The sequence below is a fragment of the Pseudonaja textilis genome, chromosome 2, assembly GCF_049901715.1.
Source record: "Pseudonaja textilis isolate UNSWEBS1 chromosome 2, rPseTex1.2, whole genome shotgun sequence".
NCBI lineage: Eukaryota > Metazoa > Chordata > Lepidosauria > Squamata > Elapidae > Pseudonaja > Pseudonaja textilis.
This window is the reverse complement of record NC_141991.1, coordinates 246,525,145-246,552,469: the sequence shown is the minus strand read 5'-3', so window position 1 is coordinate 246,552,469 and position 27,325 is coordinate 246,525,145. Positions and strand designations below refer to the sequence as shown.

At 42.7% G+C, this 27,325-nt stretch overlaps 1 protein-coding gene, 1 long non-coding RNA gene and 3 other non-coding genes across 7 annotated transcripts; 1 reads left to right on the top strand and 4 right to left on the bottom strand.

Moving 5' to 3' along the window:
* Window positions 1–890: 890 nt before the first annotated feature.
* On the bottom strand, window positions 891–11,733 carry RPL17 (ribosomal protein L17). Of its 3 annotated transcripts, none has more exons than XM_087927504.1 (7): window positions 11,490–11,733; window positions 9,524–9,576; window positions 9,395–9,435; window positions 6,029–6,163; window positions 4,719–4,817; window positions 2,842–3,033; window positions 891–985 (listed from the first exon to the last, which is right to left on the bottom strand). In XM_087927504.1, the coding sequence occupies exons 2-7, from the start codon at window positions 9,561–9,563 to the stop codon at window positions 938–940; spliced, it is 555 nt and encodes a 184-aa protein (XP_087783630.1). In that variant the 5' UTR covers window positions 9,564–9,576; window positions 11,490–11,733; the 3' UTR covers window positions 891–937. The 3 variants fall into 3 exon arrangements, with proteins under 3 accessions (XP_087783630.1, XP_087783629.1, XP_026570684.1); XM_087927503.1 differs by having other exon boundaries at window positions 11,578–11,733; XM_026714899.2 differs by having other exon boundaries at window positions 11,704–11,733.
* On the top strand, window positions 979–2,981 carry LOC148127448 (uncharacterized). Its single transcript, XR_015742413.1, has 2 exons — window positions 979–1,341; window positions 1,387–2,981. It is a non-coding gene; the product is annotated as an uncharacterized LOC148127448 (long non-coding RNA).
* On the bottom strand, window positions 4,890–4,956 carry LOC113449475 (small nucleolar RNA SNORD58). Its single transcript, XR_003375827.1, has one exon. It is a non-coding gene; the product is annotated as a small nucleolar RNA SNORD58 (small nucleolar RNA).
* Window positions 7,209–7,277, bottom strand: LOC113449497 (small nucleolar RNA SNORD58). The gene has a single exon (XR_003375829.2). It is a non-coding gene; the product is annotated as a small nucleolar RNA SNORD58 (small nucleolar RNA).
* LOC113449486 (small nucleolar RNA SNORD58) lies at window positions 9,659–9,726 on the bottom strand. Its single transcript, XR_003375828.1, has one exon. It is a non-coding gene; the product is annotated as a small nucleolar RNA SNORD58 (small nucleolar RNA).
* Window positions 11,734–27,325: the final 15,592 nt, after the last annotated feature.

Sequence of the window (27,325 nt, the reverse complement as noted above, 5' to 3'; positions counted from 1 at the left end):
TTCTTAGGCTGTACCTCTTGGTTAAATAATTGCTGCTGGACTCGATGAAGTATTTTTTTTTTTTTTTGAAAAGAATAGCTTTAAAGCCACTGCAGTGTAATGCATGAAATAAAACTGAGGAGGCAGAGTCATTAATTCATGGTTCAACTAGTTGGATTTATAAATCCAGTCATTTAGAAATTAAAAGGAGAAATATTCTATCACCCCTATGGGAAGGCTACTCATTCCTTTTTTTCAGAATTGTTGTATAGGTAGTCCTTGATTTATGACAATCAAGTCCAACATTTTTGCTGCCAAGTGAGAGAGTTGTTGAGTTTTGCCCCATTTTAGAACCTTTCCTGCCAGTTAAGTGAATCACTGCAGTTGTTAAATTTGTAACATGGTTATTAAGTGAATCTGGCTTCCCCATTGTCTTTGCTGGTCAGGCGGTCACAAAAGGGTATCCCATGACCCCCAGGACACGGTAACCGTCATAAATACGAACCAAAGTTGTTAAGTTTCTGAATTTTGATCATGTAAACCATGAGGATGCTGCAATGATTGGGTGAAAAATGATCATAAATCATTTTCCTGATGCTACTGTAATTCCAAACAGTCACTGAATATATAGTTCTAAGTCAGGACTACCAGTAATATTCTAGTTTCAGGAAATATTGCTGCTCTAGAGATAGAAATGATAAATTGAATGGCCAAATATTACACCTAATCCACCAGCCAATGTATCATTTTGAAGCAACCCAAGAAGCAAGAAAATAAAATTCCATACCTGCCTCAGGGCAGTTATATTTGAAAAATCATGTTACGTTTATGTCATATTTAAAATCAGCTCAGTTAAAACTAAGTTTTAACTGTGAAGTCGTCTTCTCAAAAAAATTACACAGAAAGTTGCATACATCTGAAATAAAGTTGCAGTTTTATTTGTAAGTTGCACCAATGTTTATTCCCGAGCCATTAGTTTCTGCTTCTTCAATTTCTTTTGGGATATCTGGAAAAAAAGATATTGCAAGAGATCAGTACCAATTTGCCACAATCATAATACATTTGCAGAATGTTACAATAAGCCACTAATCATGCAAGGCACTTACGCATCACATTAAGCCAGAATTCTTCACATTTTTAGCAAGGATGCGGGCAATCAATTCATGTGTTTATATGAAAAAGGAGGGTGCCTGGCTTTTGATTCTTGCTACAAACCAAATTCCCAAAATAACCCATGAATATGCTGGAGAATGTTTAAAAAATGGACATTAAGATTCTCTTTTCAACATTAATATATGAAAGTAGATATTTTAAAATTCCTATTATGCTTCATAATCACTATATTTGTGAATCAATATATATGTATGTATGTATGTATGTATGTATGTATGTATGTAAAAAATATAGAAGTATTTCCAAACTTCATCCATTTTAAAGTGTAGATGTGAATTCCCAGAATACTCCAGCTAGCACAGTTGAATTTCACACATCTTGGAAGGGCTACAGTTGGAAAACGCTGCTTTAGGCTGTTGGGATAATGAATCCAATTGCACTGTACTTTATACATGGAAACATTTTGTTGAGTATGAAAGATACTGAGACCCTGAGTTCTGCCTTAGGCATGAAAGCCAGCTGGGTGACTTTGGTGTGTATGTACACTTGCGTGGGTGCGCATATATATTATATATAAAACAAATGGCTACCAAGCCTGACACACGCCTGAGGATGGCAGATGAGATTCTGCCGAAACGTCGCTATAATAAAAGCACAAATATTAAGACGTGGGAAAATACCTGAAGAAACCTAAATACCATACATATAATACCCACGGAAACATAACATACACACACACACACACATATATACGCATATACATATATATAAAATGCATATACACATACACATATATACAAATATATACATACACACAAACACACACACACACAGGGGTGGGATCCAACCAGTACAACTAACGTCGTCAGCTTGCTGCCTGGACAGCTGAGCAGCATTTGAAAAAGGACTCTTTTCCTACTTTTTCAACCGCAGCTCTGCTGTGCAAAGCAGCTGAGGTTGAAAAAGCAGGAAATAAAGGTCAGGTAAGAGCCCAGGTGGGCCAAACAGCAGATAACACAGAACCGGTTCTATGTCTGCTGCTCTTCAGAGCTACCGGTTCTACAGAGCTGGTAGAATCCCACCCCTGTAGTGTGTGTGTGTGTGTGTGTGTATGTGTGTGTTCATATTCTCTCTCTGTGCGGTTGCAAGCACACAGATAATAAGTCAACATGTCTAACATAAAATATTTAAACGTGTTACCAGGACTACCATCTGGCTGCTCCAGCCATGCATCCTCACATGCCAATCTGCCATAATCTATGGGGGAAGGGAGCTACGGGGTGGAGGGAGTTAGGGGGGCAAGTGGGGAATCGCAACTACTTTTCCTGCCCTCCTGTGACACCAGCTGGGCTGCCCCAAGGTCAAGAGCCTTGGAATGGAAGGCAACGTTGTCAGGCTGCCAAGACAGGAGCTGTAACCAAAACGATCTGAATGCAATTGGACAATGTGAGATAGCCGGGGCGGAAAATGGGAAAAGAGGAAGTTAACCAGGGAACTTTGGGGCACAAACTCTCAGTTCCAACTTTGCTATACTGTAACCACTTGGGCATTCGTAAAAATACACTTTCACTGAGTGGAAGAGTCTTTCTTTCCTAACTGATGTACGTTTTAATTATTGAATGTACCAAAATGGCTCATCTTTTTTTTCACATACCGAGGAAAGGTTCGTTTATTCATTTATTCATCTTAAATCAAATTCTCGGTGACTCTCAATCAAATCTAGGTGCGGGCAGAGGGGTGGTGTCTTACCTTCTTCTTTTGAGCAACTTCTTCTTCTGGTTTAGGGACAATCTGCTCCTTTTCTGTGAGGATCATTTCAATGTGGCAGGGAGAACTCATGTATGGATTGATGCGCCCGTGAGCTCGGTAAGTGCGCCTCCGCATTTTGGGGGCCTTGTTAACCTGGATGTGCTCAATTACCAGCGAATCAACATCCAGACCCTGGAGGGAAAAGCGTTTTGGAAAGCCCGTTTTACAACAATTTGTAAACAGTTCAGTCTAAGTAATAACTTTTCTCAAATCCCAGTCGATTACTTAGAAAAAGGACCAAAACTCTTTCAATAACATAATTACAGTGTAGTGTACAATCCATATTTATGCCAATTATTCCAATAAATGACCCCAGTTGCCTCTAGGGTAGCTGGTGGCAAATTTCCTTCAATTTCAGGTTTGACAATCCTTCCCTTAAACTCTCTTCTACTCTACATAGATCTTCCCTTCTTCTTTGTATTATAAACAAAATATATGTCTTTGCTTCCCATTCAACATGGCTGCCACCCTCTTCTGGAATTATTTCACCTGCTCCATTAAGCAAAAGTCTAAAGTACAGGTAAGTCTTTGACTTACGACCACAACTGGGGCCAGAATTTCTGTTGCTAACTAAGTTGGTCAGGAAGTGAGCTGTGCCCAGTTTTTTTACAAACTGTTCTGCCAGTGGAGCAAATCCCTAGTTGTTAGGTGAATCATGTGGTTGTTAAGCAAATTCGACTTAGCCCATTAACTTGGCTTGTTGGAAGCTGGCTAGAAAATCACATGATCCTGGGTTGGGCGATGGTTGTGAGTAAGAGGATAGGTTGCAAGTCATTTTTAAAAAAATGTTGTTGTATATTTGGTTGCTAAACGGTTGTAAGTTGAGGACTACCTGTAGATGTCCTAGCTTTAAGTACTGCAGTGAGAAAGAATCTCAAGAGACCACAGCTGAGAAAGACCTGTAAAACAGTTAACACCCTTCTTAAGTTTCTCTTTGCTGCCCAGAGTTGATTACAGGTAGTCCTCAACTTACCACAGTTCACTTAGTGACCATTCAAAGTTACAACAATGCCGGAAAAAGGGACTTATGATCATTTTTTCATGCTTACAACCGTCACACTTTTTCACGCTTACGACCCCCGATGATCGTGGGAGCAAAATTCGGATGGATGCTTAGCAACTGGTTCAAATTTATGACGGTCGCAGTGTGACCTTCTGACAAGCAAAGCCAATGGGGAAGTCAGATTCCCTGAAGAATCATGCTACTAATATAAGGACTGCAATAATTCACTTACCAGCTGAGGAAAGAGAGGTTGTAAAACGGGACAAAACTCGCTTAACAGAACTTTGCAAAGGGGGGGGCTCTATTGTGATCGTAAGTAGAGGATTACCCACGGAGCATCTTTCTTCCTTGCTAACCATTCCCCAATGAATGCAAAACGAAGGGGATCTCCCATTAGAACTGAGAATGTTTGCTAGAAACTCAGTTCACACAGAATACTAAAACTATATTTGCATTGGTTGGCTTGAACTCAGGGGCAACTTTAAGCAACGCTGGCTGGGGAATTCTGGGAGTTGAAGTCCACCAGGCTTAAAGTTGCCAAGCTTGGGAGACCCTTGGCTTTAACTTGATAGCAAATGCCAGCTGTCACAACATAGTTCAGGAGTTCCCAACCCCCATTCCGCAGACTGGCACCAGGCGTGGCGTGCCAGAAACCGGGCCCTGCAAACAAGCAAAGCTCTATCCGCGCGACGCAGGCAGCACGAGAAATCACGGGAAAACTTTCTCTCCACCGAACCGGTCCCTGGTGCCCAAAAGGTTGCGGGCCTCCGATATCATTAAACATTACACGAAAACCCAGCATTTCATGTTTCACCTTCAACTCAGCATTGCTCTCTGCGTTTTTGAGCATGTGCAGGAGGAACTCGGCACTCTTTTTTGGCCAACGGCCCTGGGTCCAACCCCACTGCTTGGCCTGCAGGAGGAGAAAAGTTAAGGTCAACGTTCCTTCAGAATAAAGATGTTCTCAAGCTTTCCACTTTCACGGGTTGCTCAGAATCAAAGGTTATTTTCATGGTTAATCCAAAGGTGTCCTAAGAAAGTCATCACGGCAACCCTAAAAATGTGCGAGCAAACACGGAAAAGATTCAAAATACCGTTGTGGCCCACCGGTGGCTGGCAGAAGAGTCGGACAATAGTGAGGAGGTTGGGAAGAAACCTGGGCCGGTCTTGGGAGGCTGAGGAAGGCTCGGACAAGGGCTTTGCATCAGAGGCAGAGATGCGGCCAGGGTAGGCTGGCAGTCATCAGCTGCCTTGGGGCTCAGATAGGAGTGAGGCTGGGGAGCAGCTGGAACCAGAGCTGCTAAAAGCAAGGCCGCAGGTGGATGAATGGCCCTTCCCATCAGGGTTAAAAGAGGAGCAAAAGGGGAGAGGGCTTTTGCAGGAAACAACTTGCTCGTTTGGTCGTTCCAGCTTCGTGGAGATTTGTCTATAAACCCAGCCTTCCCTGCCAACAGTGAGTGTGGAACTATTTACCGGGCAGGATTGATAAAAGTCTGAGATTATTAGCTCACCTCTGTGAGACTGTTTGCCAAGCAGCTGAATGTGAACGAAACAATTCACATTATTGCAAATAAAGAGGTTTTTGCCTGGACTCAGAATTGACTGAGTGCTTTTTTGGTGAGGCCTAGGACAGAACAAATACATCACATCCAAACAACTTGAGAATCTACTTTAATTTTACCAAGGTTTTATATAAAATCCAAATAATATGTCCGCTTTTTATCTTTCCAGCTCAGGAATCCAGCTATAAACTATGGAAGTCGGCAAAAACAAAGGACAATGCAGTCCAGAGATACGTTTTACATGCACTAAATCAGGATTTGCCAATCTTGAAACTTTTTAAGACGCAGGGACTTCAATTCCCAGAATCCACCAGCCAGGAGAAGTCCATGTGTCTCAAAAGTCGCCAAGGATGGGAAAACCCTGCACTAAATCAATACCCGCTATTTCCTACAAGCATCTTTGTGAGCATGTCAAAACTCCAATCTCTGAACAAGATACGAATCGCTTAAGTGTCATTTATTACTATTCTCAGCTCTAGACTTGAAATAATTGCTCTTTAAGAATTTCTCCTGAAATTTTTACTATAGGCACAGATCTGCGCAAACTGTTTCAGAGTCATACCTGTGCACACCTGCCAACACCACCGTTGTAACGCCGGAATGGAACACACTGCTTTTTCAGAGTCACGTCCTTTAAATATTTGGTGGCCTTCCGAATGTGCATCCCCTTGATAGCTTGGGCAGTCTCACGTGTGTTCTAAAGAAAACGGAACAATTCAAGGTATGGTTATCACTTTGAAAACCCTACCTGACTTGGGATTGTGCTACAAGGACACTCTCTCCCTTATAGTATATTCACCCAGCCCACCAGAATGGGAAAGTAGGGTATTTTATGCATCCCATCAATTAAGGATGTACATCTGGTAGATTATGATAAAGGGCCTTCCAGTGGCGGCCTCTTCTGTATGGAATATCCTTCTTGTTGGATACAGTTGGCCTTCACCCTTTTTAAGGCTTTTCTTCAGTGGGCCTGTTAACCCCAAATAGAGCTGATCAAGTGATTAATTTGATTTGTGTTGTTGCTGCCATGTGGGTGAGGCTTTTATATTGTGAGTTTTAACACTGTAAGCCAGCGGTCTCCAACCTTTCCAGCTTGGCAGACCGGTGTGTATGTAGATGATTTTGTGCGAGTAGCTGTCACGTGTAATTCCATTTGTGTGCACAAAGGGAGTCTGTGCGTGAGTGTGCCTGTGCAAGTGGAGCTGCGTATGCTTGCCTGTCACTTGTGTGGCCCGGTTCTGAATGGGTCCTGGCCGCAGAGTGGGCCATAGTCCAGGGGTTGAGGACCCTTTTTGTAAGCTAGCTGGAGTCTCCTATGTGTGAGCTGGGTGGCCGTATTTATTTAATTAAGCAAAAAAAAAAAAAAAAAGGGAGTAGACATATCCATTATTGCTTCAGATGGCAAGGGCAGAACCACTAAATTAAAACCAAGGAAAGAGGTTCAAGGCAGGTATCAGGAGGGACATTCTGACTGCCAACTCTGAATCAGTGGAACAACCTGCCTCATGAAACAGTGAATTCACTTTTGCTGTGATCTTCAAAAAGAGGCTGGGGAATTATCTGTCAGAGATATTCTAGTAAATCCTGTACTACTGAGGGATGGACCAAATGACCACTGCATTCCATTTCAATTTTAGTTACTTGCATTTAAACCTGTTATGATGCATCTATGTTTCATGCATTATAACCTTAAAGCCCCCAAATAATATTGTAGAATAAGTGTAAAATTATTTTGTTAAGCAACTGCTCAGATCCCATGCAACTGTTTTCATGACAAATCCAAAGGTGTCCTAAGCTGGTCATCACTGCAGTTACGATATATGTTCCTCCCTGTGCCTTAAATAAACAATCATTCATGTTAGTTGATCCCAAGAATTTCAAACAGGCAATCCAAGAATCTGCCTTAACTGCCTTCCCAGCCATAAGAAAATCAATTAAGGAAGTGTAATATTAAGACAAATTTTTATTTTGTTAGAATTTTACCTCACGTTTATTATTTTATAAGTAACTCAAGGCAACAAACATACATTAACACTCCTCTTTTCTCTCCCTGTAACAACCCTGTGGAGATGGGTTGAACTGAAGAGAAGGACTGACCCAAAGTCACCCAGCTGGCTTTCACGCCTAAGGTGAAACTAGAACTCACAATCTCCTGGTTTCTAAGCCAGCGCCTTAAGCACTGCTCCAATTATTTTGCCCCGAAATAACAACAATCATGGAAGATATAAGGAAAGTGTAAGTAACCAAAGCAATAGGAAAAGGAAAAAAAAGGAAGAACCACTGCTGTGGTAGCCTTGCCCTCTTCCAAATAAAAAAATCTGAATATCCATATCCGAAAATCCCATCTACTGGAAGTTCTCGACTTACAACAGTTCACTTAGTGACCTTTCAAAGTTACAAGAACACTGAAAAGAGTGACTTATGGCCGTTTTTCACTTATGACCATTGCACTATCTATAGTCATGTGATTAAAAAAAAAAATCAAATGCTTAAGCAACTGACTCATTTATGACGGTTTCAGCATCCCAGGGTCATGTGTTCACTTTTTGTGATCTTCTGACAAGCAAAGTCAATGGGGAAGCCAGATTCACCTAACTATGTTACTAACTTAACAATTAGTGCTTCACTTAACAACCGTGGCCCAAAAAGCCATAAAATGGGGTGAACTTCACTTAAAATGTCTCACTTAGCAACGAAAATTTTGGGGTCAATTGGGGTCGTAAGTTGAGATCTCTGGGGAACATAAACCAGGACTGCTAATTAGTCAAGATTCTCCATGGAGAGGGAGCATAAGGCCTTCTGGCAAACGAGAATGGAATTAGAAACTTACTACTCCTGAGACGGAGGAAGTGGTGTCAAAACTTGGTTTCACTGATGGCCGCATCAGGGTTGTGTTTGACCTCAGGGGGCCGAGGTGGGCACAGCCAGAATGACGTGTTGGAGGTGCCCGTGGTGGCCTGACCATCCTGCCAGTGAAAATGGACTCCTGAGCTGTGTTTGGCTAGGATGGTCTCCTGCATTCTTCTGCCTCCGAAAATGGAGCGGGGGAGGGGGCGGCCACGGGGTGCACACATCGTCCTCACGAACTCCGTTTTTGGCTGCGATGGCCTCTTGCAACTCTCTGCTAGTAAAAATGGAGCTCGGAAGGGCCAGCCTTTACAAGCTCCAATTTTCACTGGCAGAGGCACTGCAGGCCGGTCCTTCGCTGTTTCCAGGGTGACCCTGCGGGCTGGATCTAAGAACCCTTACGGCTGGATCCGGCCCACGGGCCTTGAGTTTGACACCCCTGATCTAAGGCAATCAACTCCCATCAAAAGATACGCAGTTCTCGACTTACAATCAATCGAGCCCAATGCTTCCCTTGCTAAGCAAGACAGTTAAGTAAGTTTTGGCCCATTTTTACCCCCTATCTAGCCACAGCTGTTAAGTGAATCACTGCAGTAGAGTTAATAACACGGTTGTTAAGTGAATCTCGCTTCCCTATCGGCTTTGCTTGCTAGACGCTTGCAAAAGACGATCATGTGATCCTGGGAGACTTGTAACCATCATCAATATGGTTGGCCAGCTGGTGAAGCATCTGAATTTTGACCATGGGGGTGCTGCGAAAAAAGTTCATGTGAAAAAAGGTTCATACGTTACTTTTTTCAGCGCCACTGTTAACTTTTAAGTTAGTGGCACAATTGACCCCATGGATTTCGCTTTGTCAGAAGGTTGCAACATTGATCACACGGTCCTAGGAGGCCGCAACCATCCTGAATTTTGACCATGGGATGCTGCAACAGTCGTATGAGAAAAGTTCGTCAGTCACTTTTTTCAGTGCTACTGTAACTGAGCAGTCACTAAATGAATTGTTCTAAGTTGAGGACTACCTGTATACACTTCTACCCACTCCCATCTCCTGCCAGAGGCAAGACCCCCATTGACATACCTTGAAATGGACCCGAAGGTTGGAACCCCTGGACTTGCATGCTACAAGAAAACAAGGAAAAGTTAAAACTTTTTTTTTTAAATCTTGTGACTGAAACCTAACAAATTAACTCTTGAGAAAGTTACTTACATTTTGTAGGGTTCTCTGGGTCAAGTGAGTAGCGGACCATTTTCAAAGCTCACCTAGGCAAAAGTTGTGGGGAAAAAAACGATGTTTCAGACTTGAAATGTATGCCTTCCTCTATACTGCTGCTGCAGGGAAAAAGCTGCTCAGAATTCATAGTATTTTCATTATTTACATCCAAAGGTGTCCTAAGAAAGTCATCACCGCAGCTTTGGGTTTTACCCCAAAGAACACCCTATCCTTCCCAGTGTCCAGTTCCCCCTAATTTTTTAACAGATTAACAAGAGTTGTAAGAGACCTTGTAGGTCACCTAGTCCAACCCCCTGGTCAAACAGAAAGCCCTACACCATTTCTGACAGATGGCAGTCCAGTCTCTTCTTGAAAGCCTCCAGCGATGAAGCTCCCACAACTTCTGAAGGCAACTTCTGTTCCATGGGCTGATTGTTCTGTCAGAAAATTTCTCCTTATTTCCAGGTTGAACCTCTCCTTTGTTCCATATAGTATCAATCTTGTGAACTCTCAAGTTTCCTCTTTCCAATACGTATTCAAGATGGAGGGATTATGTATTTATATGTATGTATATCACGTGTGTGTAGATGTGTTATTTGTACACTTTTGATAGCAGGCAACAGAATTTCATTTTTAATGTGCGCCACTGTGCCCAACAGTAAAAAATGACAATAAAGGTTAGCTAAGATTTATAAAAGATTTGTAAAACTGTAAAATGTTATCCTTATTGGATTATCCTAGAATCAGAATGTTTAATTAAATGCCATGAATAAAAATGTTACACTGAAGTGTTATTAAAACACTTCAAATAGTTTTTATTTTTCAGTTCTTATTTTAAATGTCAAGCCAACACAAACTAGAATTAAAATTATAACGCAGCTTGATTGGCACATTCTGCTAGGGAAAGTGGAATGTGCAAAACTACGCTTGAATTCTGGTGATTTGATGGAGCGATCCATATAATTTTTCTGAAATGCAGATTTTTTTTGCCAGTTTTCTTCCAAGTTTTTTCTTCGGTTCTTAATAAAAAATAATAATCAGTTTTATTATTTCTTTGGAGCCTTCCATCCGAGTATTAAGTCCATTCCTACTTCACCTTTTGAGGTCGGCCAAGGCAAACTACATGGAGTCAATGCCAGGCTAAATTATGATTGTGTAATTTATTGATTGGGGAACCCAGAATTGTCTTAACATGTTTTGTGACCCAACCTAATACACTAACTATAATACGGTTTAACCCTCTGTAGCCAGTTATACAAAGATCACATCTGTGTTTGATTAACTCACATTTAACATACTATATATATTACATTACAGCCCAAAATGTTAACATTCCCTCTGCTCTCCACAAACCAGTCCTATTTCCACTTAGGAAATCAGTTCAACGTTGGAGAGATCTGCATTGCAAAAGGTACCAATTCCGAAGAAAGAGTTGAAAATTTGTTTTGTTTTATTTTTAAACCCAGATTTCCATGAAATTTATTCCTTCCAATTAAAGCCATGGCATCTATAACCTTTCAAATCTCAAATCACAGGAGAAACCTTAAGAGACACAATTTCCCAGAATCAATAAAAGCAACTCCTGTAAACCCCCCAGATTACATTTATGCATCTTTAAGCCCTTTTCGGTTGGAGGAAAATGCTAAAATGACAGCATTCCACCCCTCCCCCCCGCCTTTCCCAAATTGCAATTTTTAGGAGCTTCCAGACTGCAAAGTCCAGGATGAGCAGATACTAGGAGCTGCAACTCAGCAACCACGTGGAGTACACCGGCACCCTAGCTTCACCCTAGGGATGCTGCCAACGTCCATTGCTTTCGGGGCAATGCAAACAGAAGCTACGCCTGCATCCCCATTGTCTCGACTGCTGCAAAATTATTCCTCCGCGGGAGGAAAAATGATATGTAGAAATGCCACCCCCACCCCCTTTAATCCAAACGGAATGGTTTCTTCCATCGCCTTACATCCGGGGCACTTTTTGACAACGTACTCCTATTCCCGTTTCCATTCGTCCACTTTCCACCTTCCCCGTTCCCCAAAGCCTGGAAATACCGCAACGGCCGTCCATCTTGAGCCTTCCCCTCTCGGTACGGGCTAGTTTCAGGGGGGCTCAGGAACGGATGGCGCTCCACGACCACGGATAAAAACGAAGGCCCGGCGCAGCGCCGTAATGCTCACCTTAAGACGGCCACTACCGTCGGGAAAAAGGAAGGGCCGAGCATTCTGGGTTGGCGAATGCGTCACTTCCGAGTCTCCCCCGAGGTGACGTCATTACCTCGGGGGAGGTAAACAGGGCTAAGCAAGGGACCGTCGAGAAATTCCCTTACCAAGAATGAAGCGAAGATGATTTCCAGGGGTCGTGTAGCTTCTAATGGGAATGCATATCAGTGGGGAAAGCTGTTACATTGATATTTAATTGATCATTGTTTGCTGTTCTCTGATGAACTGCCTTGCAGTACAGTTCCTAAAGGAAAAATTAAACTGTAATTAAATCAGGAAAACTGTTTTTTAAAAAATCACAATATAAGTAGCCCTCATCTTTTGACCACAATTGATCCCAAAATTTATGTTTCTGTGAAACAGTTAACTGAATTTTACTCCATGATTCAACATTGCTTGCCACAGTTGTTAAATGAATCATGGCTGCTGCTAAGTGAATCCATTGACTTTGCTTGTCAGACGGTTGCTAGAGGTGATTGCATGACCCCTGGACACTGCAACTGTCGTAAGTATGAATCTGTTGCCAAGTGGCTGAATTTTGATCACATGACCATAGGGATGTTGCAATGGTCGTAAGTGTGGGAAATGGGCATAACTTATTCTTTTCTGTGCCGTTGTAACTTCAAATGTTCATTAAATGACCTGACCTGGGGTGCCCACATTGCAGCCCTGGTCAAAAGGGCCCAGCAAAGATTATATTACCTGAGACTTCTCAGGAAACAACAACTGAATGAAAAACTGCTGGTGACCTTCTACCGCTGCATCATAGAGAGCATTTTAACATACTGCACCTCTGTATGGTTTCCCAATTGCACAGGGGCAAATAGGAAAGCGCTCCAGAGGGTTAACGTCATTGCCCAGAGGATCATTGGCTGCCCTCTCCCCTCTTTGGAAGAGCTTTATAGCTCACGCTGCCTTAAGAAAGTTCAAAACACTCTCAAAGATCCATCTCATCCTGGGCACCCTTTTTTTGAACTATTACCATCTGGCAGACGGTACAGGATAATAAAAACAAGGACAAATAGGCTGAAAAACAGCTTCTATCCCACGGCAGTAGCTCTTTTGAATTCTGCTGTAGAGTGCATTGTTGATGTGGGGTCGGGGGTTTCTGGTTCAATGTGTGGAGTGTGAAGGTTGTGTGTTTGTGTTTATTTTCATGGTCATGATGTGCACTGAAGATGGTGTTTGATTTCGTTGTATGAGGTGCAATAACAATAAAGTAAACTAAACTAAACTAAACTAAAACTAAACTAAATGAACTGTCATAAATCGAGGACTACATGTATTGATGTAGAGTAGTGGTTCCCAAAGTAGGCAGTACTGCCCCCTGGGGGCAGTGGGATGCCTTAGGGGGCACTAGGAGGCAAGGGGGGCAGTAGGGGGGGCGGTAAAAGGTGGCAGGGGGGCATTTGAGGCACCGGCCCTGTAGGTTCACTCATTGACTGTAGCACTTCTCCGGAGCCGGCACCTCCAGTGCGGAAGCGGTGGCACATTATGTGCCACCGTGGCTGCGTTTTATGAGCCACCCCCCTGCCGCCTCTTAGCGCCCCTCTGCTGGCCCCCTTGGGGACGCTAAGAGTTGGCAGGGGGGCGTTCGAGGTGCCGGCCCTGCAGGTTCACTCATTGACTGTAGCACTGCTCCAGAGCAGGCGCTTCCAATGTGGAAGCAGTGGCACATTATGTGCCGCCATGGCTCCGTTTGATGCGCCGCCCCCCTGCCGCCTCTTACTGTCCTCAAGGGAGCTGGCAGAGGGGTGGTAAGAGGTGGCAGGGGGGCGTTCGAGGCACCAGCCGGCCCTGCAGGTTCACCCATTGAGGCACTGGCTCCAGAGTGGTGCTAGAGTCAATGTGTGAACCTGCAGGGCTGGCGCCTTGAACGCTCCCCTGCCACCTCTTAGCATCCCCAAGGGGGCCAGCAGAGGGGCGCTAAGAAGTGTTAGTGGGGCGGCGCGTTGAACACGGCTTCCGCATTGGAGGCGCCGGCTCCGGAGCGGTGCTAGTCAAGGGGTGAAACTGCAGGGCCGGCCGGCGCCTCGAACGCCCCCCTGCCGCCTCTTAGCCCCCCTCTGCCGGCCCCCTTGGGGACACTAAGAGACGGCAGGGGGGCGTTCGAGGTGCTGGCCCTGCAGCTTCACCCATTGACTGTAGTAACGCTCTGGGACCGTTGCCTCGAATGTGGCAGCACGTTGGGAAAAGCCGCCACCACCGCTTTCCCAAAGTGCCACTGCTGTTGCATTCTGTCTGTCCGTCTGTCCGTCTGTCCATCCATCCATCCAAAACGTCTGTCTGTTTGCCTGCCTGCCTGCCTGCCTGCCCGTTTGTCTCTCTCTCTTTCTCTCTATTCATCCATCCATCCATTCATGTTCGAAGTGCCTGCCCCACATGCACATCGGGAAAGTAGAGCAAAGCCAGTCTGAGGGAGGGAGGGAAGGAGGGAGAGAGAGAGAGAGAGAGAGAGAGAGATGCATCAGATTGAAATGAGGCCTAGTTTAGACTGAGACCCTTTTCCACATTGAAACATCTTTGCCAGCACATTGAAACCTCTTTGGCTTCTTTTAAAGGTTTTGTGGACGAAACATGGTCAAGACTATCAGGAATCTTTCACATTTTGTTGAGGCTTTAAACAGGATCCATTGGACCAGATCTCCACCTTAAATATTACTTTTCCCCAATGAATTACAGTGCCAATTCCAAAGAAGGCAAAACCAAAATGAACTGATAAATTACAAGAACACACACACACACACACACACTCCCTTCTAACCCTGCTGGAGCAGGTGATTGGACTAGAATAGATATCTCATTATCTTTCTCCTCCCTTCCTCCCTCCTTCTTTATTTCTTTTTCTTTCTGTCCCTTCCTTGCATCCCCCCTCTTTCTTTGTCCCTTTTTCTTTCTTTCCCTTTTCTCTTTCTTTTCTTCTTCTCCTTCTCTCGTTCTTTTCTCTCTCTCTTTCCCTCTCTCAGGCTCACCCCTTTAGATCAGGGGTCGCCAAACTTTTGGACCTCAGGGACCACCAAACTCATAATTTTAAATCCCAGAGACCACTATTTGACTGACGGTGGCTTTCTGGTGTTGGTGGGAAAGAGAGAGATATATAACTGATCCAAGCTCTCTCTCTCTCCCTCTCTCTCTCACACACACAGGCAGGGGTGGGATTTAGACCCCTGATCTAAAGCTGTCAAAACTCCAAAAACAGGTCAAGTAGCTCTGGGGAGGCCAGTCATAAATTAGAACACTTGCTAAACAACCGGCCATTAAGTGAGGACCACTTGTATTTGATTTGCCAGTTACCTGGCCACGCCCACCCAGTCACATGACCAGCAAGTCATGCCTACCCAGTCACGTGACCAGCAAGCCGCACCCTCAAATTAGGCCACGCCCACAGGAATTTGAATCCCACCCCTGGGTGGGGGGCACCGAGGATGAGTTTGTAGCACCAAGTGGGCCCTGGACCGAAAAAGTTTGGGAACCACTGATGTAGAGCAGTGTTTCTAAACCTGAGTGAATTCAGCACTTGTGGACTTCAACTCCCAGAATTCCCCAGCTAATTCCTAACTCAGAATATGACTCACTAAATCACAGAAGGCCAGTTAATGAATCCAACCATTTCACATATTTGCCATTGCACACAAAACACCGTTGCATGCCACTTTTTATCTAAAATAAATGATTGTACATACTACTATTTGGATCCAGCCTAAAAATTCCATGGAAGCTTTTTTAATTAAATGGTAAAAGGTTTTAAAAATAGTATGATAGAGAATAGCTTTAACTAATATATAATCCAAGTAACATTGAACCTGGCTACATCGGTAGGAAAGCATATGCACTTTACTCCTTAACTATGATTTGTTCCTTCAATTAAGTGCCTTGAAAATCCAATAAAAATATATTTGTATACTTGCCACTATTGCAAATATATTTGTTTTTAGACATGGGCCAATTAACAATCTACCACGAGATGGCGCTATTTGCTATGAATTTGTCATTTTGTCTTGTTCCTAACAATAAACTTTTGACTTCTGCAGCACTCTCACTTTTCCATTCCAAGAAAACGGAAACAATACATTACTTAGACCTGCAATAATTTTACTTCTTCTGATTCTTTAAATATGTATTTCTTTTTTTTAAAGTGCCTTTAGTTGTGTTATAGTCAGAAACCACACAACTTCATTAGGAGAATGCCAGGACTGGATGTTTTTTTTTTTTCTTGACATGGACTAACCTTGTTTGGTTTGGCACCAGTTAGTGTGAATCCAACCATTGTGGCCTGTAAAAAAAAGCTTCCAAGGAGATAATTTTTAGACTGGAACCTGGAACCAAATAACACTGTACAATAAATCACAATTGCTTTAGTTAAAGAGTGGCATGCAATGTGTATGTGAGGCTTGAGGACAGATAGCTGGTCTCAAGCTCTGTCTCCAAGAAACCTCCATAGTCTCCATGTCCTGAAGACACCCTCTTGGTTTGCTATCTTCAACTGCCAGCAGCTATCTTTTACCTGTGGTTCTCTATGTAACCCTGCTGATGGAGGGAGCTAACTTACTGGCACTTCAAAGGAAAACTATGAAATAGCAATAGCACTAATATACCTCTTCATACTGCTTTAAAGCCCCCCCTTAGCAGTTTACAGAGTCAGCCTCTTGCCCCCAACAATCTGGGTCCTCATTTTACTTACCTCGGAAGGATGGAAGGCTGAGTCAACCTTGAGCCAGTCAGGATTGAATTTGTGACAGTGGGCAGAGTTTGTTTGCAATACTGCATTCTAACCACTGTGCTATCAAAGCTTCAAATTGTTTTCTACAATGTAGCTGGCTGGCTATATAGAGGTAGGTCCGCAACTTATGACCATATTGGAGCCAGCCGTGATGGTTGAAAAGTGGCTTGTCATGTGACCAACCTGCTTTTGTGGCCTTTCGGTGGGGGGGAATAATTTGTTTACGCTTGTAAAGAAAGCAATACTGGAAGTAAATGATGTTTTTCAGCAAAAAACATCATAAAATGCAATTGTGTGACTAGGTTATGCTGCAAACAGCCATAAATAAGGGCTAGTTGCTGAGCGTACAAAATATATTCACATGATTGTGAGGGAAACTTGCCTTTGGAATTTTAGAACCAGATTGTAAACAGCCCTGGAGAAGTCCATCATAACTTCAAATGACCACTTAGTGACTGTTCATAAGCTGAGGACTATGTGTAGCTTATGGTGGGACATGTGAGGCTACAGAATCCAGAATCCTGTTCCTCTTTGGGAGATAGGATAATTTATCTCAGGAGAGATCAATATTTTGTTTATTAAAGAAAACTTTTAAAAAAAGAAATATTGTGTTATTTTTCACTCAGGCATACCGTAATAAAGTGTGATGCAGCTTTCTAAATCAGGCATTGGACTACAAATCCCATATTGCCCAGCCACATCTGCTTTTGGTTCTGTTGATTGGAAATAACAGAGTTCCTAATCTAGAAGAACTTTCTGGAAGTTACCAGGTTAGACAAAGCTAAGTTACTGTTAGGGAGACAAACTCATAAATCAAATTCCTCCTCCTCGTTGTCATCTTCTCCTCCTCCTCCTCTTCTTTCTTCCTTCTCCCTCTCCTCCTCCTCCTCCTCCTCCTCCTTCTTCTTCCTCCTCCTTTCCCTCCCTCATCTGGTGACCTTAACCACCATTATTTGATGCTATTGTAGTGTATCTTTGATACTGTCTCTCCCTCTTCTTCTGGGTCTGCCTCATTCTCTTTTCCGTCCTGAATTTTCCATACAAATTTCCATACAAAAATGGTGAATTTGTCTGGTTCTAGTAGTACATCCAGCATTCCATGGATTTCCCATTGACTCTCCTTCTCGTCACCCCTGCAGGCAAGGTTGCATTTCTAAGAAAAATTAAGCACGCCACTGACTTCACAAAAGGGATGATTGACGCAATTCAATCTGTGAACAACACAGCTTCGAGCTCCAGTGAGAATACATGTTAGCTAACCGAAGTTAATTATCAATCATTCTCAATTCCAAAGGGTGGGCCTTCTCTCCCTGCCTTAGAAGTGGCAGAAGGCAAGCCTTTTCATGTCATCGCTGTACTTGTAGTCCTCTCTTGGATCTGTTTGTGTATCTTTTGGGGTTAATTCAGAATTTTGTTTATTGATTCTAGTGGCCCTCCCTTGTTCTCTCTTAGGATCATTTTATAAACTCTCATTTCAGACTGTAAGAACAAACATCGGGATTCAAACCACTTAACTACTTCTATCTGAAAAGCAACCCCGAATAGAATAGAATAGAATAGAATAGAATAGAATAGAATAGAATAGAATAGAATAGAATAGAATACTTTATTGGCCAAGTGTGATTGGACACACAAGGAATTTGTCTTGGTGTAAATACTTTCAGTATACATAAAAGAAAAGATACATTTGTTAAGAATCAAGAATCATAACGTACAACACTTAATGATAGTCATAGGGTACAAATAAGCAATCAAATCATACTAGGTAACAGTCAATATAAATTGTAAGGATACAAGCAACAAAGTTACAGTCCTACAATCACAAGTGGAGAGGATGGGTGATAAGGAGTGATGAGAAGATTAATAGTGATAGTAGTGCAGACTTTGTAATAGTTGAACAGTGTTGAGGGAATTATTTGTTTAGCAGAGTGGTGGCTTTCAGGAAAAAACTGTTCTTGTGTCTAGTTTTTCTGGTGTGCAGGGCTCTGTAGAGTTGTTTTGAGGGAAGGAGTTGAAACAGTTTATGGCCAGGATGTGAGGGGTTTTAAATTTCCAGTCAAGAGATTTGGGGTTGCTTCAAATCGAGGGGGTCCTCAACGTACGACCACAATTGAGCCCGGAATTTCTGTCGCTAAGTGAAACATTTGTTAAATGAATCACATGATTGTAAAATGAATCTGGTTTCCCCATTGATTTTGCTTGGCAAAATGTGGTGCCAGGACCCTGCAACTGTCATCGGAATGTAAATCACATGACGGTTGCATGTACGAAATACAATTGTGTCACATTTGCAGTGCCGTTACAACTTTGGACCGCCACCAAATGAACTGTTTCAAGTTGAGGAGGATTTGTACAATTCTGAAGACTTATGACATGTAGGCTTTATTTTCACATATAAACCAAGTTTAATTATCAGATGAAGCAATGGTTTATTTATCCATGATCGATTGAGTGAAAAAGCAATAAATCATGATTTATCATCCGTAATGGCTAAATTCATACATAGGTATTCCTCAACCTACAAGTATTTGTTGTGACTGGTTATCACAGCACTGAAAAAAAAGGCAACTAATGTCTGGTTCTCACACCTATGACTGCTGCAGCATCCCCATGGGTCACATGATCAAAATCCAGTTGCTTGGCAACCGGCATGTCTTTAAGATGGCGGCAGTGCACTGAGGGTCACATGACCACCATTTGCAACCTTCCCAGTGAGCTTCTGACAAGAAAAGTCGAAGAGGGAAGCTGGATTTCCATTGTGTGATTCACTTAACAACTACCACGATTCACTTAACAACCATGGCAAAAAAAGATAATAAAATCAAGCGCTCCTCACTTAACAGTGGCCTTGCTTAGACATAGAATTGTGGCCCAATTGTGGTTATAAGTCAAGGAGGAGTTCTATCTATATCACTTTAGGCCAAAACCTAGCAACCATATTACAGTTTAACGAACTACACAAGTTCAGTTGGTGTCACGACAAAACAACTTCTTCTGTTTTTGTATATATTTATTCCAACCTGATAAATCAAAACTATCATATGTTTAATCTCCTGGCTTAGGATCAGGTAGTCCTCGACTATGATTAGAATTGAGCCCCAAATGTCTCTTCTTAAGCAAGACCTTAGTTAAGAAAATTTTGCCCCATTTTACGACCTTTCTTGCCACAGCTGTTAAGTGAATCAGTGCAGTTGTTAAGTTAGTAGCACGGTTGTTAAGTGACTCTCGCTTCCCCTTTGTCCCTGCTTGTCAGAAGGTCGCAGAAAGTATTAAAATGATCCCAGTGTCAGAGTTCCAGAAAACCTCCACTCCAAACAATAACCCCGAGGCGGACATCTTCTCAAAAGTTCTGTTTTATTTGGATAGTAAACTGGCACATCTGAGGAATCCTGAATCTGAAAGTTCTGGTCTTCCTCGCAATAAGAAAAATCTTTTTATCATTTACATAATTTGTCTCTGTGTAAGCCAATTATACCATGAGTCCCAGTTGTCGTAAAATGTTTGTTTTTTAACGCTATCGTTAGTTTATCCATTTCAGCACACTCACAAATTTTCTGAATAACCATTTGCTCTGAAGGTGTATGAGGTAATTTCCAACATTGAGCAAACGCTAATCTAGCCACAGTTAGAATATGGATTATTACATATTTTGTCTTTTTGGATAAATATCTATCAGAGATCCCTAACAGGAAGAACTCTGGTTTATAGTCTATTTGTTCTTTAGTTATCTCCTCCAACCATTTTCTGATTTTTTGCCAAAATTTTTGGGTAGTTTTACAAGACCACCACGTGTGGAAAAATGTTCCTTCAGTGCTTTTGCATTTCCAACACCTTGAGCTCATGATTGGATATGACGAAGAGAAATGATCCTTACAGACTGTCACAAAAAGATATCATTTGTTTTTAATTGTATTTTCTACCCTATTCTCCCTCCCCTTCCCTTCCCTTCTCTCCCTCTATATCTTTTCTCTTCCCCCCAACCAGCCTTTATCCGGTGTGTTAGGCCGGGTGTTTTTCTTCTTTCCCCCTAGCCGTTTTTCTTTCTATTTTGTAAATGTATTGTCGATGTGTTTTTAAATTGTAAATTCAATAAAATCTTTTTTTTTTTAAAGAAAAAACTACAAATCCAACCCCTGTGTCATGCCCTTGTTGGAGTCCGATTCTGAGGGGGAGATGGAGCAGTTGGCAGGAAGTGGGAGTGTGGCTCCGGTGGCTGTGGAAGAAATGGGGGAAGGGCAGAGTCCGACTGGGCATTCAGAGGAAGAGCCAGGGCCATCCCCTCTTCATCCTAGGGCATGCAGGGAGGAACGGAGAAGGGAGCAACGTGGCTTACAGGAGAGAAAAGGGCCCTGATCCCTTTCATTAGTTGCAACTGGAAGAACAGTATATAAGAAGGGCGTTTGCACTCAGCACCTTGCTGGAAGCTAAGTGTGCATTATCTTTGTTGAGGCTTATCTGGGTTTTGGCGTCCTCCCCCAACTGTATGTGCTGTGTTATCTTTTGGAAGTCTGCAATTTATTATCAATTTATTATTCAACCACATCGTTGAAACTCCAACCCTTTTTCACAAATTCACATTCACAATTGGTAGAGGTTTGATGACATGTTCACAATCACCGTATTGACTTTCTTTCTTTCTTTTCTTTTTTCTTTTCTTTCTTTTTCTTTCTTTCTAACTTTCTTTTTCTTTATTTCTTTCTTTTCTTCTTTTTCTTTTCTTTGTTTATTTCATCTATATCTGTCTGTCTGTCTATCTATCTATCTATCTATCTATCTATCTATCTATCTATCATCTCCATCTCCATTTCTCTTTCTCTTCCTCATCTACCTACCTACCTAACTACATATCTATCACAGTGGTGGGATTCAACATTTTTTGCTACCAGTTCTGTGGCTGTGGCTTGGTGGGCGTGGCAGGGGAAGGATATTGCAAAGTCTTCATTCCTGGGGGAGGGTTGATGAAAAATCCCCATTCCCTCCCCACCCCACTAACCTGCTTTCCAGCTCTGTTCTCCTGTGCAGGGTAACAAAAAAAGACCCAGCCAATCAGCTGGGACTTGGGAGGCAGAGAAGAGATGGGGGTGGGGCCAGTCAGAGGTGGCATTTGCCAGTTCTCTGAACTACTCAAAATTTCCGCTACCAGTTCTCCAGAACTAGTCAGAATGTTCTGAATACCACCTCTGATCTATCATCATCATCTCTCTCTCTCACACACACATCTATCAACCATCTATCTATCTCTCTTTTTATCTCTCTCTATCTCCATCTCCCCCCTTTCTATTTCTCTCCCTCTCCCCCCCTCCCCCCCCTCTCCCTCTCTCTCTCCCTCCCTCTATTTCTACCATCTCTATAGGATTTAACAACACTTTGTTTAGTCACCATCCGAAGTTACATCAGCACTGAAAAAGTGGCTTACAGCCACTCCTCACACTTACAACCATCACAGCATCTCTGTGATCACATGATCAAAATTCCAGCTCTTGGCCATGGGCATGTATTTACGATGGCTGCCATGTCCTGAGATGATGAGATCATCATTTGTGACTTTCCTAGCTGACCAGCAAAGTCAATGTGGGGGGGGGGAAGCTGGATTCACTTAAAGACTGCATGACTCATTTAACAACTGTAGCGATTTACTCAACAACCAAGGCAAAAAAGGTTGTAAAATTGGGTGTGACACATTCAATGACCTTCTTGCTTAACAACTTCTGGTCCCAACTAGGGGATTGTCCATATTTGATTACTTACTTTTATCTGTACTCAAATTGATTGATTATGTATCAAGTCATTTTCAACTGAGACAAATAACCCACCAGAATTTCCATATATCAATACATTTTTGAATTATTAATGGATTCTGACTCCACTCCCTTTCTCTGGTTGGGCAGAATGAACCCAAAAGAAAATTTCTAAAATATTATGCTTCTCTGGTTAACCATTGCATAGTTGTATGCTTTGGGCTTTTATAATCTGAAATAGAATAGAATAGAATTCTTTATTGGCCAAGTGTGATTGGACACACAAGGAATTTGTCTTGGTGCAAATGATCTTGGTGCACATAAAAGAAAAGATACATTCGTCAAGAGTCGAGAATCACTTAAACACTTAATGATAGTCATAGGGTACAATAAGCAATCAAATCATACTAGGAAACAAGCAATATAAATCGTAAGGATACAAGCGACAAAGTTACAATCGTACAGTCACAAGTGGGAGGAGATGGGTGATAAGGAGTGATGAGAAGGTTAACAGTAATTGTAGTGCAGACTTTGTAAATAGTTGGACAGTGTTGAGGGAATTATTTGTTTAGGAGAGTGATGGCATTCGGGGGAAAAACTGTCCTTGTGTTCAGTTGTTCTGGTGTGCAGTGCTCTATAGCGTCATTTTGAGGGAAGGAGTTGAAACCATTTATGTCCAGGATGTGAGGGGTCTGTAAATATTTTCACAGCCTTCTTTTTGACTCATAAGAAAGAATTTGAGCTTGAAAGAATTAGAACTTGAAAGAATTAGAACTTGAAAATAGATGGGTTAAGGTGGATCAACCTATTTTCAAACTTTAGATAATCCAAGGCAGTAAACGCATGGTGCTAAAAGCTGCTGATAGTTAAATTTTAGCTGTCCAGTCTGGGGATGCTATGAAAAACAGAAGGTGGAGAAGTTTTTATATCTGAGTTTTTATTTAAAGGGGATGATTCCCACCCCCCACCACTGTCTAGAACTGAGTCCAGCGTACATTGATTTCTCCAAAGATGCTGTGGTTTTCCCTTCTCCCTCCCTCTCTCTCTCTCTCTCTCTCTCCTTTCCCAATGTTTTTGTTTTCTTCCAAGACAGACAACAAGGAATAAAAGAGCGCATGAGGATTTAGACAGCCCGGTTGCCAAGCAAACCGCCTATCGTTCCTTCCTACCCCACCTAATCTGGTTTTCAGAAGGATGGAGAGAAAGAATGCTACAGCCAGGATCAACAGGCTGGGGAATGAATGGGGGGACGGGGACGGAGAAGGTTGGCTCTGACTGCAAATAACCCCAGACAGACATAAAGCGAGGTCTTCGAAAGGGCAGCGAGAGGCTTACGGGGGCAGAGGGGCCGGGGGCTCAGAAGTAAACTTATTCTGACTGCAAAAGCATTTAAAAAAAAAAAGCCGGAGAGAACAGAAATTTGACAGGGTCATCTAGCTGTGACATGGAGAAATAATACAAATAGCCCTTGACTTACCAGTGCAATTGAGCCCCAGATTTTGGTTGCTAAGTCAGATATTCGTTAAGCTTTCTTTTCTTTGCCCCGTTTTACGACCTCTCTTGCCACCATCGTTAAATCAATCGCTGCCGTTGTTAACTTAGCAATCTGGTTAAGAAGGGGTATTCAGCAGGTTCTGACCAGTTCTGGAGAGCCCGGTAGATGAAATTTTGAGTGGTTTGGAGAACCGGGAAATACCATCTCTGACTGGCCCCGTCTCCATCTATTCTCTGCCTCCCATCGAGTCCCAGCGGATCGGTTGGGTCTTCTTTGGTTGCCCTGCATAGGAGAACGGAGCTGGAAAGCGGGTTAGTGGGGTGGGGGACGGAATCGGATTTTGCAGTATCCTTCCCCTGCCACGCCCACCAAACCACGCCCACCAAGCTACACCCCCAGAACTGGTAGTAAAAAAATTGAATCCCACCACTGATCTGGCTGTTAAGTGACTCTGGCTCCCTCATCGACTTTGCTTGTCAGAAGATCGCAAAAGGAGATCACGTGCCTGTGCCCATTGTAAGTACAAACCAGTTGCCAAGCGTCTGAATTGGTGCCCCTGGGGATGCTTCCGCAGTTGCCCGTGTGAAAGGCGGTCATAAGTCAGTTTTTTATGTACTGTTTGTAACTTCCAACGGTCCCTAAACGAATTGCTGTAAATCGAGGAGTTATCTGTATTGCCTGAATAATCAATCATATACATGATGATATCCCTGCACCAGTTCCCAATCTGAGATCATTCAGGTGTGCCTCAGCACAATGATAGAAGAGGTGCCAGTTTTTAACCCAGCATGTGGGAATGGTGACCACAGAAGGAAAAGCTGGAATAATGGAAGATATTCTCCATGCATTTGAAAATACAGGTAGTCCTCAATGTTAATAGTTCATTTAGTGATCATTCAAAGTTACAACAGCACTAAAAAAGGTGACTTATGACCAGGAGTGGGATTCAATAATCCCAGCAACCTGTTCGCCTGTCTGGTTGCTGGGTGGGTGTGGCCATGGTGGGTGTGGCCTACCAGAACTTCCGGGAGGGCCATTTTTTGCCTTCCCCAGAGTTCGGAGGCTTCCCCTGAGCCTCTGGGATGGCGAAAACGGCCTCCTCTGGGGTCCGGAGGCCCTTCGGAAGCCGGAAATAGGCCCATTTTCCCCCCTCCCAGAGCCGCTGTGTGGACCCTGCATTTGCTTTGCATCCAAAATGGGCCACATGGAGACTCCTGGGAGAAGAGGGGAGGGATAGGCCAGACCAGGGTCAGCTGGTCAGTTGAAATACTGGTTCGGCAAACCAGATGTAAATATAACATCCAGTTCGCCCAAACCAGTCCAAACTGGCTGAATCCTCCCCACTGCTTATGACTGTTTTTCAAGCTTACAACCTTTGTAGCATCCCTTTGTAGCATGGTTCATACTTATGACCGTTACTATTTCCCAAGGTCATGTGATCACTTTTTGCAACCCATTGACCAGCAAAATCAATGGGGAAGACTGGCTCACTTAACAACTACATTACTAACTTATCAACTACAATAATTCACTGAACAACTGGGGCAAGAAGGTTAAGAAACATTTCACTTAACAACAGAAATTTTGGACTCAATTGTGGTCGTAAATTGAGGGCGACCTATACTGTAAGGAATTTCCCAGTGACGTCATGTCTTTGGGCTAGATTGGATCCTTGGAGGGCACTTTTAAAAAACTTTATTCAGAAATAAAATCACCAAAATCATCCGAACCTGTGCTATAATGAAAGGACCTTCTTAGTTTGAGAACCGTAAATAGGTATCCAGATTTGGACAGAAAGGGAATTGTATGGCACTAGATGGAAACATGAGGTTCACCTCTGAGGAAAGTATGTTGGAATGCGTTCAAAGAACATGCTAAATTCATAAACTCGCCCTTTATGTTTCAACTTTCCCTGCGAGGTTATATAATCATACCGAGTAATGTTGAGACAAGCCGGGCATGCTTTAACAAGGATTTCTGAAATTTGGATTCAAATTTGGATTGGCGGAACTGTAGAGCTGATTCATCCCAGCTAAGGGTGTGCCTTACCTGATATTTGCTCACACTCTTTGCTTTACTGTCTCTCCTTGAACGATCTTGAATTTCCTGAAACAATTTATGGAGAACTGACAAATCGGATGCTTCTCTGTATATTGTTGTGCCTGTGTGTTCAGGTGCGTCGATGAAATGCTCTTAAGCCAGAGACCTCCTTGGGGGAAAAGGAACATCACATCACATTGTGATTTTCAAGAGCCTCAGTAAACCCAGTAAACACAGATGGAGGATATAAAAGCGACATACCACTCACGCATCATCACAAAATCTCCAGAACCGTCAAGCCTACAAACTTGAAATTTGGCACGTATGTTCCACTTGGCTTCTAGGTGCTCACTAAGAGAGGATTTTTCGAAATGACCATCAGAGCATTAGTACTTCCTATATTATTATTATTAACACGCTCTGATGCTAAGGAGTTCTACTCCCCCTCCCCATCTGAAAAGAACTCTGTTCCAAATACAAAACACAAGGAGAGGAGTTTCCGTTTCACAGCACCAAGCAGTTTTAGTACAGAACAGTTGAGCTAAGCCACACCTACGCTCCTTGCTGTTTCCTTCTTGCTCACACAGCAAATACCATTTCAGTTTCCAAACAGCCCTCAATTCTCTCACACACTGACAGGACGCTAGCCAGCTGAATATCGATGGATGCTGGTAGGCAGAAACAAATCCCCCCCCCCTTATTTTCCAAAACTAAGCCCGACCACATAGTTTTGTAGCAAAGTACGGGTATCGAGCTAGTATCTATATAGGGAAGGGCAAAACAAGAGACTACAGGTAATCCTCAACTTACAACCATTCGTTTAATGACCATTCAAAGGTATAATAGTGCTGAAAAAAGTGGCTTTTTCACACGAATTTTGCAGCGTCCCCATGGTCACGTGATCAAAATTTGGACGCTTGGCAATTGGCATGTATTTTGGCAATGCCCTGGGGTCATGTGATCCCTTCTAACAAGTACATTCAAAGGGGATGCCAGATTCACTTAACAACCATGTTATTAACAACTGCAATGATTCTCTCAACAATTATTGGGGCAAGAATGGTTATAAAATGGGACAAAAAAAACCTCACTTCACAGCTGTCTTGCTTAACAACATAAATTTCGGGTTCATTTGTGGTTGAAAGTCGAAAACTACCTGCATCATCAGTCGTAACTGCATTACTTTTGAGGGGATAATGCAACGATATAAAAGATAATCCTTGACTTACGACTTATAATTGAGCCTGACCATTATGGTCACAAGTCAGGATGGATATAAAATAGATCATCACGTGACTGGGCCATTTGAATAATCTTTTTTTTTTTTGCAGTAATTCTTAAGTGTGCACAGCAGTCTTAAAGCAAACAGTCAGCTACCTGTAGATCTTTGTTATGTAAAATATTCTGGCCCAGGCCTTAATGGCCCATCCATTAACAAAAGTGGGGGTGAGCTTCTGCTTCTGAGGTGAGTTTCTGCTTCTGAGTTTCTACTCTTTTTAGGGGAAATATTCTGCTTTTATAATATGTCCTAGGATATTTCAATTTTCTAGGAGAGGGGTGCGTGATAATTTCCTACACCCAAATGTG